The sequence below is a fragment of the Lepus europaeus genome, chromosome 4, assembly GCF_033115175.1.
Source record: "Lepus europaeus isolate LE1 chromosome 4, mLepTim1.pri, whole genome shotgun sequence".
NCBI classification, from domain to species: domain Eukaryota; kingdom Metazoa; phylum Chordata; class Mammalia; order Lagomorpha; family Leporidae; genus Lepus; species Lepus europaeus.
The window spans coordinates 132,879,218-132,896,591 of record NC_084830.1 but is presented as its reverse complement, the minus strand read 5'-3'; the positions used below and the strand labels follow the sequence as shown (position 1 = coordinate 132,896,591).

Sequence of the window (17,374 nt, the reverse complement as noted above, 5' to 3'; positions counted from 1 at the left end):
TTCTTCGCTTTCATATTCCTTAGCTATTCAGAAGGGAATGACAGCTGTGGTTTAAATATGCATTTATCTAATAACTAATGGTGCTCAGCATCTTTCCACACGTGCTCATATCTTTTGCTTATTTTTTGATTGGGTTATTCTTATTACTAAATTTTAAAAGTTCTTTGTAAATTCTGGACATAATCTTTTATCAGTCATATATTTGTAAGTATTTTCTCCCTGTCTATGGCGTATCTTTTCATTTCTTTAATAGTGTCTTTTGAGGAGCCGAAGTTGAATTTTGATAAAGTCTAATTCATTAATGTTTAGTGGACTGTGCTTTTGCTATTGTATTAAAAAAAAACTTTTGCCTATCCCAAGGTCTCAAAGGCTTTATTCTAAAAGTCTTATTGTTTTTGTACTTACATTGGTGCCTATTATTCGTTTGAGTTCATTGTCTCATATGGTATGAAGCTCTAAATTCATCTTTTTACAGGTGGATATCTAATTGTCCAAGGACTATTTGTTAAATGAACCTTTCTTAGCAACTTTGTTAAAAGTCCTTTGACTATAAATATAAGGATTTAATTCTGGATTCTTTTATTTATTTATTTATTTGTCAGTTAGACTTATAGACAGTGAGAGAGAGAGAGACAGAGAGAAAGGTCTTTCTTCCACTGGTTCACTCCCCAAATGGCTGCCAAGGCCAGCGCTGCGCTCATCTGAAGCCAGGAGCCAGGTGCTTCTTTCTGGTCTCCCATGCTGGGGCAGGGCCCAAGCACCTGGGCCATTCTCCACTGCCTTTCTGAGCTACAGCAGAGAGCTGAACCGGAAGAGGAGCAGCCAGGACCAGAACACAGCACCCATATGGGATGCCAGCGCCGCAGGCAGAGGAGTAACCAAGTGAGCCACAGCACCTGGCCCAAAATTCTGGATTCTTAATTATGTTCCATTGACTTATATTTTACTTCCTTTTTTAAAAAGTGCTTTGCATAAACCACCAAGCTCATTTTACAAACCATTAATGGAGTATGATCCATGCTTTGAAAAACACTGCCCTGGAGAATATTTAGGTCTCTTCCAGACTTCAGATTCAGAATGATCCTAATTCCATTTATTAACTTATACAATAAAAGACTATCATATAAAATAAACTGATCTGTTCAATACCACAGCTGTATTATATTTAAAAGTAGAAGGCAAAGGGTCATTATAATAATAACAAATTCACATTACTTCCAGGCACTGTTTTAAGCTTTTTGTGTGTCCTAACTCGTTTAATCTTCCCAACAATTCTACAGAGTATGTACCACTATGCAGGAGGATGCTGAGGGCTGGTGTTGCTTACTGTAGTAGGGAGGCTAAGGGGCAGAGCTGGGATTTGAACACACGTAGTCTTGCTCCAGGGCCAAGCTCTTCACCAGCTTGCTATTTATCATGTTTTATTCTCCCCACTTTGTAAATATTTTATCTCCTCTTTGCCACACAGTAAGTAAAAGGATTCCCAATGTACATATACCCTTCCTGAGTTTGTTTCCATTAAATGAATCACTCCGAATTCACATATGTGATATATGAGTTCTAATTTAAATCCAGGTTTATGACAGTTATGTAACTTCCACTTATATTTTCCTTAAGTGGACTTTTCAATTTGTTTTATATCTTTGATGAATCAAAAATTTTTTCATCATAAAATCTAAGAGTTTTAAAAAGGAATATATAAAATTAATCATTCATTTTCCTTTGCTATACTAAATTGGAATACCAGAACTGACTCTGGTATTTTGATTTTGCAATATGATGTATATTCCCCTAGTGTCATGGCTTTTGGCTTGTTAAAAAATATTTATTTATTCTACATATTTTAAAGGCAGAGAACAGGAGAGAGAGAGAGATACCATCTACTGGTTTAATCCCCCAAATTCCTGCAACAGCTAGGTCTGTGTCAGGCTGAAGCCAGGCTCTCATTCGAGGTCTCCCATGTGGGTTGCAGGGACCCAGCTACTTGAGCTGTTACCGTCTGCCATGCAGGGTGTGCACCAGCAGGCAGTTGGAATTGCAAGTAGAGCCAGGTCTCGAACCCAGGAACTCTGATATGAGAACAGCACACTAAATCCCCACCCCTTTTTAGACAAAAATCCATGGAAGGAAATATATTTTTCTTCACAACCGAGTAGATAGACTCACAGGTACACACTATATTCAACAAAAGTTTCATGTTTTACCTCGTATGTACTAGCACCTATCCTATGTTAGTATCAATCTTTTTTTAAAAACCATTGCTGCCACAACCATCAAACTGGCTTTGTGATGCACAATTTGAAAAACACTGGAGAATATTCTAGATGTCTTCCAATCCTCAGATTCAGATGGATCTCAGCATGCCCTTCATGAAGTTTCAAGTGCATGAATTATTTTCTTACGTATTTGGTAACCATGCTAATTTCTCAAAATAGAACACCTCTGGAGTTCATAAAAGATCCACTCAGAGCTTGCTTTATAGAGAGCAAGAGACAGATCTTCCAGACACTGGTTCACTCCCCAGATGGCCACAATGGCTGGGGCTCTGCTAGCTTGAAACCAGGATCCAAGAGCTTTATCCAGTCTCCCACCTGAGTGTCTGGGGCTCAAGCTTGAGCCATTATCTACTGTTCTTCCAGGTACACTGGCAGAGAGCTGGATTGGTAGTGGAGCATCCAGGACTTGAACACCTGCTCATATAGGATGCTGGTGTTGCAGGCTACAGTTTAGGCTGCTGGACCACAATGCAGGCCCAGAACTTATGTTTTAAACTTGCTTCTCTTTGTCCTCTCTTTAATTCCCTTTTTGGTATATTACTGTTCTCTGTAACTATCTGTAGAATTGAGCTATCAGGCAATGTGAAGGACTGAAGCATCAGTGGTACATAAAAGCAGACATGCATCCTAATGGCATATTGTGAACAAAAGCAGCTAATCCAAAAGCTACAGAAATGTATTTTCAAATTCTGATTTTATGTAATAAGAAGATGACATTGTATAAAAAGGGGACCTGGGGCTGGTGTTGTGGTGTAGCAGGTAAAGTTGCCGCCTGTAGTGCCAGCATCCCACGTGGGTGCAGGTTCGAGTCCTGGCTGCTCTACTTTCGAACTAGCTCTCTGCTATGGCCTGGGAAACCAGTAGCAAGTCCTTGGGTCCCTGCACCCACGTGGGAGACCTGGAAGAAGCACCCGGCTCCCGGCTTTGGATAACCACAGCTCTGGTCATTGCAGCCATCTGGAGAGTGAACCAGCAGATGGAAGACCTGTCTCTGTCTGTCTCTCTTGCCGCTGCCTCTGCCTTTGCCTTTCTAATAAATAAAATATCTTAAAGAAAAAGAGAGGGGGGACCTGATTGAAAATGGAACGTCAGGAGGGTCTTCTGTGAAAAGTGACCATTGAGATGAGACTGGAAAGATGAACAGCATATCACAATGGGCAGGATGAGGAGTACAGACATGGGTTCTATCACTGTACAAGCTTCAAATGCTAGAGGGGGCATGGATTGCTACTTGCATATGGAAGGAAAGATCTTCATGATAATGCTGGAAAAATTAACACAGCCAAGACACAGGTTCCTATAAATCGTGGACAGAGATAGGAGAGCTTTTGAGGCTGGATAACATGATGGGATTTCCCTAACTGGAATATGTGAAAGGGTTGGAGAGGTTCAGCATCATAGAGAGTTATGAATACTCCATTGCAATATTCTGGGGCAGACAGGATGAAATAGACTAGAATAGAGGGTTGTCTTTGTTAGTTACCTCCTTTCTTACTGAGCACACTTAGCAATGAATTTCATTTGCAACCAAGACAAATACAGCATACTAATAAACAGTGACAAAAATACAACGAGTCTATGTAATGACTGGTTACAGTATAAGGAAGCTCTTATTATTTTATTTTTAAAAATTGGATCATAACATGAACTTAAATATTCTACATATCACCAGATTGCATTACGCTCATAGATTTTTTTTTCCCTGGGTACAGTTTTGGAAAATAAAATCTCTTCCCTCAAGAGTTAAGAATCTGAGATGGAGGGTTTAGAGCTCATGTGCTGAAGGAGAAAGGTAATTTTTTACAGCCACTTTTTATTTAAAGATTTTATTTATTTGAAAGGCAGAGTTACAGAGAGAGGTAGAGACAGAGAGAGAGGTCTTCATCCGCTGGTTCACTCCCCAGATGGCCGAAACGGCTAGAGCTGTGCCGATCCCAAGCCAGGAGCCAGGAGCTTCTTCCAGGTCTCCCACATGGGTGCCAGGGCCCAAGGACTTGAGCCATCTTCTGCTTTCCCAGGACACAGCAGAGAGCTGGATTGAAAGGGGAGTAGTCAGGACTAGAACTGGCGCCCTCATAGGATGCCAGTGCTTAAGGCCAGGACCTTAACCTGCTGCGCCCCAGCGCTGGCCCCACAGCCACTTTTGACTCCATGACTACACACATTTATATCTGTACTGACCAAGGGAAGCATACTGCCCCTTGCCTGGGCCTTTCTTTCTTTGGTTAATACTCTCCTGTATGTTCCAACATTGTTGCTAACTTGCCACTACTAGCACCGTTATCAATTTGTTCTTTGAATAAAAGTAGCTTAATCTAAGTACCAGTAAAAATGTTTGTGCATTCAGGCTGAATTTAATGAAACCATTGTTCTTCTTAGAGTTCAATATAGTAATGGGAGAGGACTCTTCTGCTCTGTCTCCAGGTCTGTGACCTATGCTGAGAGCTTAACACAGTCAAGAGCAGGGAGTGGATTGGATCTGCTGTGTGGCCGACTCAGTCTGAGTAGGCTGTTTCCAGCGGTATCTGGCTGCGTTTGTAGTTAGCACTCTCTTTATTGGGTATCCATCCTTCAGGGTCCCTATCCTGTATCTGCCACACATCCCAAAAGTCTCTGCTCATGCTTCATGATCAATCATCTTTTCTATTATGCTCCCGGAGAGAGCCTAAGGTACAGCGGGTCCCAGGCATGACCACTTGCGAACTTGCCACATGCTCCTTACTGAAAGCCCATAGAACACACAGAATATAATTAGTATTTGTGCGGTTGGAAGGATTGTGAAACAAATTGCCTAGATCCAGGGACTTTTTTTTTTCAGTATCCATCAAGTCTGTAGCAGAGATGACTGCATTGAGGTAAAGAATATCACTTGGGGCCAGCGCCGTGGCCCACTTGGTTAATCCTCTGCCTGTGACACCGGCATCCCATATGGGTGCTGGGTTCTAGTCCCAGCTGCTCCTCTTCCAGTCCAGCTTTCTGCTGTGGCTCGGGAGGGCAGTGGAGGATGGCCCAAGTGCTTGGGTCCCTGCATCTGCAAGCGAGACCAGGAAGAAGCTCCTGGCTCCTGGCTTCAGATCGGCGCAGTGCCGGCCTTAGTGGCCATTTGGGAAGTGAACCAATGGAAGGAAGACCTTTCTCTCTGTCTCTCTCTTCTATAACTCTACCTGTCAAAAAAAAAAAAAAAAGTAAAGAAAAAAGAATATCACTTCCTAAAAGACAACACCAAGCATGCATTTCTCAGGCTGTTACAAGGCACTTCCTGCATTTCATGCAAATTTTCCTAAGATCTTGATTTTTGACAGCTTCCCAGTGAAGTGAATCAGCCTTTAGTGGTAAACGGATCCATTTATTTATCGAACAAATAAACAGAGGGACCATTAGTCTTTGAATGTTACCACCTCAGATTATGCTTCATTGAATTGCTCTTTTTTTTCATTTGCGAGTCTCTTCCTTCTCTCTTAGCACAATGATAATTATAAAGTAGAAAATGTACTCAGTTCTCCCACCACTGATACTCTCCATTTGTGTCCTAAGCAAACAATTTGTCACCAGGAATCGCTGTGCATCCTAGGCAGTCCTCCTCGCAGGCACTGAGTTCTTTGAATCAAATGAAACTTCAAAACGTGATCTCAGTGTCAAAACGATGTTGATACGGAGAACTTTATGGTGACTGGAAATCGTGTCTGTGCTTTGAGGCAAACAACAAATCCTAACAGCAGGAGTGTATTTTTACAGGAGGCGCTGCACGTGGCCTAGGTCAATTCTGTCTCGTTTCCTTTTCTAATGCCTCACCCCACGCTCCTCCAAGTGTGAAACCCATGTCTGATTGTACATCCTGATTGAAACCACACCGGTTACTGCTTCAAGAACAAGCTCCTGGCATGGAACACAGCCTCTTCCCTCTACTCCTCACTCAAGCTTCTCCATGCCGTCTCTTTTTCCAGCAAATCCAATCCAGTTTCCATTCATCACTCACACTAGGTTCTGTGTCACAGCTGCGCTGGAATTCCTGTTATTGTTCCAAGTCAAGTTGTACTTTTGCACTTGGAGGATGCTTTGGCTCTATCATGTGTCTGTCAGGTGGTGACCTCGTGCAAGTCACTCAAACTTCTCTGTGCCTTGATTTCCTCATTTCTAAATGGGGGCATGAAAGTGGCTTTGCAGGGTGGACCCAGGAAATGCTGTACACTTCAGAGCCAGCCTTGTTGTAGTCACATAAGACACATCATGAGATGTTAGCGTTATTTCTCAGGCATTACCACCACCACCACCATCATCATCACCATCATCATTGTCGTCGATGTCTGTTCCCTCCCACATTTAGCCCAGAGTCCAGCTTTCTGAGCTTTCACTTACCTTCCCGCCCCAGTGAGTGAATGAATTACTTCTTCAGGTTATACTCTGAGTTCTTCATTGACCTTCCTATGTCTTTTTCTTAATAGTGTGGGACATGATTTTTTATTAGTGTTTCTAGGCAATGAAGTTGTTAGTATAGATAAACAGTCGGGAGAATGGTTCAAGGAGGCCTCCTAACCCATTTTATGAGATTCTTGCAACAGTGTGGTGAGGATGTGATCATTGATGTTAAATTGATAAATGGGAGTCTCTTTATTTCCTGGGCTTTTTAGCTATATAAGTGAATGGTAAATGTGTGCTTAATATATGGTAAGCATGATAATAAATATTATACTCATATTTTTTCTTCACTACGGTCAAATGTGGCATTAGTCCCATTTTACAAATGAGGAAACTGAGAGCTGGAATCATAGACCGTCTACTCCCAAAGCCTGAGCTGTCGGCTCCAGGACACGCTACTCCTATCTGTAAGGTATCCTTAGCCTCCGGGACTGGTTAGCAGGTGAATGTGGTTGGTGAGTCTTCTTTATGCTCTTGCAGGTATTCCTTCCAAGATGAGGAAGACATGTTCATGGTGGTAGACCTCCTGCTGGGCGGGGACCTACGCTATCACCTGCAGCAGAACGTCCGCTTCCAGGAAGACACGGTGAAGCTGTTCATCTGTGAGCTGGCCATGGCTCTGGACTACCTGCAGGGCCAGCGCATCATTCACAGGTCAGTGAAGTCCAAGCAGACTAGACGGGAATGAGCAGGAGAATCCACCGCCTGCCACATTCAACAGGGCCCTGGTGAACTTGTCCCTGAATCCTTTTTTGATGCTTGCAGCAGTCCCTGGGGTAGAGGTCGATTGTTCCTGTTTTGCAGACTGAAAACAGAATTGAGCCCATAGCGCTCCATTTGCCCGAGGTCATAGTAAGTAAACAACAAGACCAGAGTCAATGAATATCGGTGCTATTGCATGATAAAGCCCAGGTAAAGAGGAGAAAAGGTGACATATTGGAATGTAATAAGTACTAAATGAATTAATTGAAATAGGAGTACAAGAAATATATGGGAGGAAAGGAGGAGGAAGGGAAGAAAGAAAATCAGGAAGAAAATTTCAGGTTTTTAAACATCTGCCTGTCGTGCCATTTATGTTAAGCCAATCTGTAATGTGTGTGCTGCAAATAGAAACAGCAAAGGCAATGTGTCTCCTACATTTGGAGCGTTTTTAGTAAATAAGGAACACAGATAATATAAGAAGCTACAAGCCCGTAAATGAGTAGCCGTAATGATGATTTCATATATAGTATCTCATTTGATCTCTGAAATAATCTGATAAGTGATCGAGCACAGGTAGTTAGGTAATCTTTAAATATGAGAGACTATTATTTGGAGACATTTAATTAGAACCAGGTTTATCCATATGAATTTTAAAGCTTACGGCCATCAGAGCAGCCTCTAGTCCCTGATGACTTACGGTGTACCAGACATGCTAGGTATCCTACACCCATGGTCTGATTAAACTCTCCACACCCACTGAGGACTCTGCATTTCATTACACGACCTCCATGGCACAGTTGAAGAGACCATGGCTCAAGGATTTGCCAAGGACAGACAGCTGGCAAATGACAGTGCCAGGATTTAAGCCTATCTCTCTCCGATCCCAAAGTCAGAGCTCTTGCGTTAATCACACATGTGAATTATATGCATTAATTACTTATACATCATTTGATGAGGAACCGGCGCATATAACTCTGCCACTATCATGCCTAATCTTTGAAGTAGTCACTAAGTTTATAGTCAAATTAAATCTTATTCAACAAAGATTTCAAGTTCAACTGTGTCGATAAAATATTTGAGCGGCACCTGTTGCCATTTACATAATTTATCTGGGTTAGGCTACAGCCTGTGGATAGAGAGGGAACATCCCGATTCAGAGACTCTATGCAGGCACCATGCACCAATCCTCTTTTTTAAAGCCTCGGCCCTGTACACTTAAGTAACTGTTTAATTTTCCATCTTTGGAAGAGTCTATTTGTATTGGAAATGCACTGTTCAGGTGGCAGATAATTGAAAAGCAGATCAGTTAATCATGTCCAATCTCAGAAGTAAATTTACACACCTGGTGTTTTGTCAATAACTGGAAATCCTGTTTTCAAGTGTTCTTCCTCCTGGGCTGGTCCCTCAGGGCTCTGAGGAGGAAGTCTTCCTATCTGTAGTCAGACATTCGCACTCATTGGTCCTGCAAACAGTCAGTCAAGAGTATCCTGTCTGGTGGCTGGCAACAGAGACATCAGGAAAGAGAATTACTAGACGCCAGCAAGGCCCATGAGTGCCTGTTAGCCCCTCCTTAGCTCTGATTTCCCAGCTCTGCCTTCTGTCTTTGGGCCTCGTTTTCTCTGTCATCACAAGTCGAGATGCAGTGAGCATGTCTGCCCTGTGCCTAGGACTGCATTCCAAGGGGAAGGCATGGGTGGAGGGAAAAGATTGGTACGATTTTATCTCCAAGGAACTTAATACCAACTTGCTTTTCTGCCTTTCTCACCTTCATTCTTGTCCCCATCACTGTTTTCTTACTTAAATCGTAAATGAAGGATTAACTTTTTGTTCCTTTCCCATTCCATGCCCACAGTTCTTAGTGCCCGTGTTCAGGGGGCACTGAAAAATCTCCTTGCCATGGAAAATACATGGGAGGCAAACAATAATATTTTGATTGCAGTGGTAAATTGGGGTAAAGGTCTAATGGGGTCCAAAAATGATTAAATTGTATTTCCATTGTCTATACGCCCACCCCACCTCCCGTGTAGGCTATCCTAATACCTCACATCCCTCCTGAGAAGTTGTGCCATTTTGGACTGTGTAATTAAATACTTCATTTCTGTCTCCTATAATTGCAAATTCTGTGAGTGAGGGCTGCATGTGTGTGTTTTGCTTTTCATTGTCTAAACAATGTGGGCAGAAGCATGAAGGAATGGACATTGGCTGAGCCAAATGACTGACCAGAAGAAGCCTCTGGTTACAAATGGTAGACAAAATTGAAATATAAGCCAAAGGTCTCAGACTTACCATAGTCTCTACAATTGGGCAATCCTGCAATTTATCATCCAAACCAGGGTATGCCTAAGATCTAAAGAGGATGCTATTGATAATAATGCTAGAAAGACTGTCAAAATCCATCAGTATCTTAGGCAATTCAGGCCAGATGTCATCATCATTAAGGCTTTTCAAGACAGAAGAGACCAGATAAACATTTGAATTCTGACAGAGCTCCCATAACCAAGATTTTCTGCTCTTGGGGTACCAGATGTCAATTTGATGTGTTATCAGTTTGAAAGAGTGTCAAATGACTTAAGAAGAAAACACACCTGGAAAACTTTTTTGTCTAAGAAATTTAAATAATAATGATGGCTTTCTGACACTGGGCTCCCGCAGCAGAGTAGAAAGTGAGAGGAGCAATACAAAAAAAGGAGATGTGGGCTCCTGAGTTCTGTAATTGTCTTCTTAAAACTCCTTTCTTCATGTATTATCGCTAACATTTGTTTATCTGAACTGACTGATCAGGTTATCCCAGGGTGTTTTATTTTATAAAATAAGAACTTTAAGAAAAAATTTTTAAAACTCTTCGAAAAAACAAAAATCATGCTGTATTTGATGCACTCTAACAAAAACATTTTTAGATTACTTAGAAATTTAGGTTTTAAAATACATCCTAAGTTCCAAGATATTAAAATTGTGAATACAAAAAATGATAAACTAGGGTACATTCCCTAAATAAGGAGAGACCATCTGCATGAAACATGCTAAGTACTGGCTAAAACCCACATCTGCCTCTGGATGTGGTAGAACATTAAAATGTGTCCATAAGCAGACAGCAGATATGCGTGGAGCCAGGGCAGCATTGAACTGTTCTTGATGGAGGGCTTCCTGGGGACTAGGCAGCCTACTGAGCTCTTGTTGTGAATTATTCCACTCATCTTCCCTCAGCTGTAGGAGGCTGATGATGTCCTTGGCCCCATTTTACAGTCAATGAAACTCTGGCTCAGAAAAATGAAGTTACTGGGCTCAGGTTGCAAAGCTACAAAGCCGGAGAGGCACCACATTAAGGGAGTGGAGGTCTATAAACCACTCCGCACCCTACTGATGCTCAGTACAGCCGTAGGTCTAAAGAGGGGGTGGAACCAAGTAATGTGGCCACCTGCTTTCAACGCCCACTGCCTGGCTGCACCCGATCACTGAAGGGACAGCCTAGAACGAAAAGCTGGCTTCAGAGAGGAAAAAGGTTTTGGGTAACAAAACAAGTTTCAGGAGAGCTCAGAATGCTTCAGAGGGATTTTATTAGCCAAAGTGGAAAGGAAGGCCCAGCGCCATGCCTCACTTGTCTAATCCTCCGCCTGCAGTACCGGCATCCCATATGGGTGCCAGGTTCTAGTCCCGGTTGCTCCTCTTCCAATCCAGCTCTCTGCTGTGGCCCAGGAAGGCAGTGGAGGATGGCCCAAGTGCTTGGGCCCTGCACCTGCATGGGAGACCAGGAGGAAGCACCTGGCTCCTGGCTTTGGATCAGTGCAGCACCGGCCATGGTGGCCATTGGGGGGATGAACCAACGGAAGGAAGACCTTTCTCTCTGGGTCTCTCTCACTGTCTATAACTCTACCTGTCAAAAAAAAAAAAAAAAAGTGGAAGGGAAAGCATAGGCCACATAAAAGGAGCTGAAGGAATAAAAGAACTCATTTGTCTCTCTGTAGTGACGTGGGAAGGGCTATGTTTTCAGTTTTTTCTCACATTAGTCTTCCTGCCAGCAATGTCTAGCTTATTTTTAAAAAACATCTTAGATCCTATTTCTGCCATACATTTAAAATGAGAAAGAAAATGGGGTTTAGTTTTATTTTATTTGCAGATTTTCTTTAAATTTTTTGTAGTTTCCTAATTACAGTCATAGAGAATACTCAGCTAATTTTCCTCAACTTCAGAATTTTTTTCCTACAGTTTTTAAAGACACAGGGATGTATAATAACCATTAGTTTTAAATTTTACAATGAGAAGATTTTCTTGTGAGTCAAGAAGTCAAACATTTTTCTGTGAATGTAGCTTGAAAATCTGCCTTTGTTTCCTAAATATGGCCAGTTTCTAGCTTAATATCACCCTTTACTTACTTTAAATTAGTGAATGAGGCTTTAAAATATAGACAAAGTGAAGTGATAGTTTGCTTTTATTAAAAATACAAGAGAAGTAAAATTCATTAAAGACTTCCTATGGGGATAGTACTATTTGAATTGCTGATAGCCACAGTCTTTCCAATGAATAATCTGATGGAAGCTAATTATTCCATATGAAGACAATTTGTATTCATTCCCTTGTCAGATGTTAAGCTAATGAGATCAATTATATGGGACAGTTAACTAGTAAGTCATCTTGGATCAGAATACCATTTAAGTGGATGGTTGGTTGGTTTATCTTCTTTGTAGAAACTGCTCCATGCTAATAAAGTTATAGTTGTGTTTTACATTCCTATTGGAAAGGGATAAAATTGAATTGAGCAATTTATGTAAATGATTACAGTACTACAGAGAGCTGCAAAAAATTCATATCCCATTGATCACAGAAATGCTGAAGAGAGAATAAAAGCAAATGTGATTGTCAAGAAAAGCACAGAATAGCATTTTATTTCTCATCTTGTCTTCTTTTCTGTGGTTGTAGGAACAATAGTGACATCCAGCCACATCTTGGAACCTGTGTAAGGCACAGGTAGAAATTAATCCTCACTCAGCACCACTTGGGGCTGAAACAGCCATTTGTGGCCATTGCTATCATTCTCCTAGAATTCAGTACCACAGTAGTGAAAAACCACCTTAGGAACAGTGCTTTTGTCCTAAGTACTCATTCAAAACCCAGTCACTGGCTGTTTTCCAGACGGTACTCTCAGTATTGGACCTCAGTGGAGACAGGACAGACAACCTCTAATACAGAGTTGATAATGTCTTAGTGTGAAGGGTTGCTGAGTAAACACTTCAAACCTGCGTGAGAGAGCTTTTAAAATTCAATGGTGTGTGCCATAAAGAGCACCAGCTGCTGTGTGTCTGACCTGAACAACACATATGTCACTCGTATTCAAATGTCGCATCTTACGGTGGTCATGGTCAACTACTCGTGATAGCCTCTGAACTACAATATTCTTTATAAAAATCCGACGACTCCTCCTAACGCCAGGCCCTTGTGCTGGTGACCACACTTCACCGGCTTCTGAATTCTCTGCATGGAGCTCAGTAGCTAACCCGGGGTGTTTTACTGGATAATTCCATGGCAGAACAAATGAACGAGAGCAGGATGTGCATGGGACCTTTAGGTACGTGCAGAAGGCAGAGTTGCTGTGGACGATGTGTTTGGCAGCCAGTTCTTGGTTCGTGGCACACATTCCCATTGCGTGCCCTCAGAATGTGGGGCTCTGCATTGCCTGTCCTCCACGCTGTATCCTAGTTATACACATTGTGACTCGGATGACCACAAATGCAGTGACTCAAAATAACACATTTCTGGGTTCCCAGATTCTCTGGCTCAGAAGTCCAGGCACAGTTAAGCTGGGTAGAACTGGGTTCTTTTCTGAAGGCTGGACTGAGCGGGGGTCCACTTCCAAGTTAGCATGTTGGCAGAGTTAATTTCCTTGTGGCTATAAAACTCATGGTAGCTTGATTCTTACATTTTAAAAAATTATATTTCATTTTATTTGAAAGGCAGACAGAGAGAGAGAGAAAGAGAGAAGCAGAGAGACAGAGAAAGTGAAAGATCTTCTATCCCCTGGTTCATTCTCCAAATATCCCCATACCCAGGGCTGAGCCGGGTTGAACAGGGAACCCAGAGTTCAATTTGGGTCTCCCACGCGGGTGGCAGGGTCACTAGTACTTGAGCCATCATCTTCTGCCTGTCAGGCTGTACATCAGGAGGAAGCTAGATCAGAAGTGGAGTAGCTAGGATGCAAGCAAGGCACTCCAGTATGGAATAGGGCATCCCAAGTGGCAGCTTATCAACTGTGCCAAGTGCCTGCCTGACGTCTTCCAATTTAACAGGGAGAGCAAGACTCAGAGTTAGCTGGTTTGTGAGTCAGAGTGTATAGCTTTGAATACAAGCAACACCGCTCTAGAATGTAAGTCATAGCAGTGACACACCGTCAAGGAGGTGGATCCAGAGGATCACCATAAAGTCTGTAGAATATAGGTCTTCCAAGAATTTCTACTCTGAGACCCTCCAGCACCAGTTCCCCCTATGACGCTGAACGTCGCCTGAGTGTCTCTGTGAAGGAAGTTGGGAGGTTGGAGCAGGTGACCGGAAATGGTTCTTTCATACCTGAGGCTGGAGGATGGTCACCCTTCAGCTCTGGTAGGATCCCCTTGTTGTGTTTGTGATCTCCACCAACACCCAGTCCCCTCGCGCAGGCTGCGTGCCTGAATGAACTAAGGAGCGTGAGATATTGAGGAGAGATAAACAGCTCCTTGCACATTGACCAACCAAGGTCTTGTCTGCAAATCAGTTGTAAAGCAAAAGTTTGTTTAGTTTGTTTGTTTTAACCAAGGTCTTTTGCTTAGAACAGGCAGAGGTCTACGCTAGAACTTCTCCTTGATGTCGGACTCACACACTGTAGTATCTTAACAGTCAGATTTTATTTTCTCGAGATAATTTATGGTGAAAAAATGAACTTCCTGCAGCTCATCATTGTAACCACTGATCACTGACAGATGAGCCCTTAATAAATGAATTTGTCAACCTATGTGTATCCCAGCTTTGGGAAGCCGGGGGAATGAGCTGTCTGGAGAGGTGTTTTTCTAATTCCTGAAGGTGTTTACTTCTTTTATCTCATCAATATTTTGTAGTCATTTAATTTATAATACAAAGTACATATGAATGGCATCTTTAAAAAGTTCAGGGAAAATGCATATTATGAAAAATTTATGCATGGATTTAAAAAATTGCACCAAAATAAACTTGTCATTTTCCATGAACTTTTTGAAGTATTTTCATGTCATTTTCTTAGTGACTTAACAATGGCTACCATTTATTGTGCATATACCAAGACCTAGGCATTGTGCTAAGAAGCATATCGTATACACTGCCTGGTCTGATGGTCAATAATATTCTGATGAGGTTAAGCCACTTGCGGAACACTGGTAGTTTGTGAGGGCCAGATTCAAATGTAGTGCTGTCTTATTCAGAGGACATGCTCAGACCAGAGGCTGCCTTTGAGAACAGACAAGCTATTCACCCAAAAGCAGCAAACTTTATTTTAGATCCATATTTTCAGGTGTTGTTTTCTGTTACATTACCTGCTACTCATAAGAAAGGATAGGGTGAAGTCTCAACTCCCAGAACCTCAGCATGTGACCCTTTTTTGGAAACAGGGTCTTCAGAGTTAATCCAGTTAAAAGAAGGTCATTAGGGTGAACCCTAACCCAACCTAGCTGGTGTCCTTCTAAAGAGGATCTGTGGACACAGAGATGTGTTCACCCAGAGGGAAGATGGCATGGAGACGCAGGTGAGGAACAATGTGTCTAGAAGCCAGCCAAGCAATGTGTCTAGATGCCACCACGCGTCTTATACCAGCAGAAACTGGAAGAGGCAAGGGACTCCCCCGCTGGCGATTTCAAAGGGCTCCTTGCTGTCACCTTCATTCCAGACTTCTAGCCTCCAGAATCAAGAGACAATGCATTTCTGGGTTTTCCAAGCCACAGAGTTTGTGATGTTTTGTCCCAGCAGCCACAGGAACCTCACTGGATATGTTTTTATAGTTTGCTGCTAAGATTTCAAGCTACACTTCTCTAGTAGGAGCTACGCAGAACTCTCTGCCCTCATTCCTGACATGCTACTTCCAATACGCCACAAGCTGGGGATCAGATAGCAGAACGTGTTCAACTTGTAACCCAAGAGAATGTTCAATAAGTCAAAATCCATTGACATTAGTAGACAGTAATCTATTTTATGTTACCCTGAGGCTCTCTTTACTTACTTTTATATTCAGATTTGGTGAGATATTTAAGATATAAATGACTTTTTAATGTTGTTTCTCTGGTCCAAGCTGTTTTCTTTTGCTTTTATGTTTCAGTAAGGGAAGTATTTTCCAGTTTACCAAAGTAGCATGTTTACTATGAGAGAATGAAAAGCCGAAGGTTAATGATAGTTTACCTGATTACTTACACTGGGTATGTTTCACATGTGGTGAGCTCTTTTTTTTTTCCTTTTAGTGCATTGATAATATTTTCTGTTTATTGGAGTGAAAGAGCAGGTTTTGGTTAACCTCCAGGGAGTGGTTAAGAAAATGCCCTTTCTCTTTGTCTCAGTGAATCTTCTCTTTAGTAGATCCTAAGCCCTTGCAAATGTTCTTTTTCTAATTCCCGAAGCAGAGGGGCCACTTGAGCCCCAGAACAAAACGGCAGTGCAGTAATGAGGGTATTGGGTTGCTACATTCTATTCAGCACCTGCTCCCAAGCTACGGAATAATGAATGAGCATGAATTACGCATTGGGAGAACGGGAGAATCTGCTGTCTTTGTGTTATGCATCAGGCAATTTCAAAAGGGCTTTGAAACTGTGCTTCTCACACAAGGCCACCCATTTGTGGAAACTCATGTGTAAAAAGGTAAAGAAGTGCTTATTTACAGGTTAATATTTAACTACACTGGGCTCAGCTTTTAACAATTTCTACAAGGTTAAGAGCTTCGTTAATATGCAACCTGAGACTTAGCCCAAATTAAAATTTTCTTTCCCCAGCAAACTTTCAATATAAAAGTTCAGCTTCGTTATTTTAAGTTTAGTCATTTAACATATACTGTCGATCACTTAGGTGTGTGCTAGGCTGAGTAGCGCTTTGGAAAATAAAGGCATGGGTTTCATCCTCTTAGATCACACAGTTTGGTTGAAGCGCCAAGACCATGAGCAAGGGACAACATACATAAGTGACAGTGTTCGTAACCGATCCTGTGCTGTGTGCTTTATGGGACATAAACAAAGGTCTAGGAAGAAAGTGCGGATCTGGGGGTGGAGGCTACTTCAGCACCGTGCTCAAAGAAGACCTGGCCACGTGGATGGCACCGGAGCCACGGCTTGAAGGACAGGCAGCTTGAAAGGGGAGCTTCGGTACATCCTCGGGCCGGGCAGAGGACCCACCCTGTGGCTGGAACACGTGAGACAGGGGGAGAGTGGATCAGGAAGCCATGAGAGGGGTGAGCCAAGGCCAGTTAACCCTTGTTTGAGTGAATATTCCAACACAAGCTTCCTTCATATCTGTGATTTAGTGGAAAATATGGAGCCAGCAGAGAAAGGAGTATTTGTATTTATCAGTTTGGGAGGTAACGATACAGCATTCCCAGTGAGTGTTAGAGGATAGAAAGGGTAGAGAATGACAGCCATGGCTGTTCTGGATACTAGGGCAAGAAAGAAGCTGGGAGATGATGAGCGCGCTCTGTCTATAAATGGCTTGAAGGTAATACGTCCTCTGTCAGAACTCACCAACTCTGCCAATGTGAAGCAGTCACAGTATATATACGAATGTGCTCCAATAAAACTTTCTGATGGACACTGAAATTTAAATTACACGTAATTTTCATGTGGCACAAAACAGTCTTTTGATTTATCTTCTAACTGTTTATAAGTAGAAACATCATTCTTAGCCAGTGGGCCATACAAAAACAAGTGATGAACTGAATCTGATTCACAGGCAGTGGTTGGTCAACCCCTGGCACAGGAGGTAAAAACTAAGGCCCAGAGGAATAGGTTGATTTT

At 42.2% G+C, this 17,374-nt stretch overlaps 1 protein-coding gene across 1 annotated transcript in view; it reads left to right on the top strand.

Moving 5' to 3' along the window:
• Positions 1-17,374, top strand: part of STK32A (serine/threonine kinase 32A) — a 130,612-nt gene that overhangs the window by 59,054 nt on the left and 54,184 nt on the right. The window contains exon 4 of the mRNA XM_062189729.1: positions 7,173-7,346. Coding sequence (XP_062045713.1) covers positions 7,173-7,346 — 174 coding nt within the window. The remainder of the gene's footprint in view (positions 1-7,172; positions 7,347-17,374) is intronic.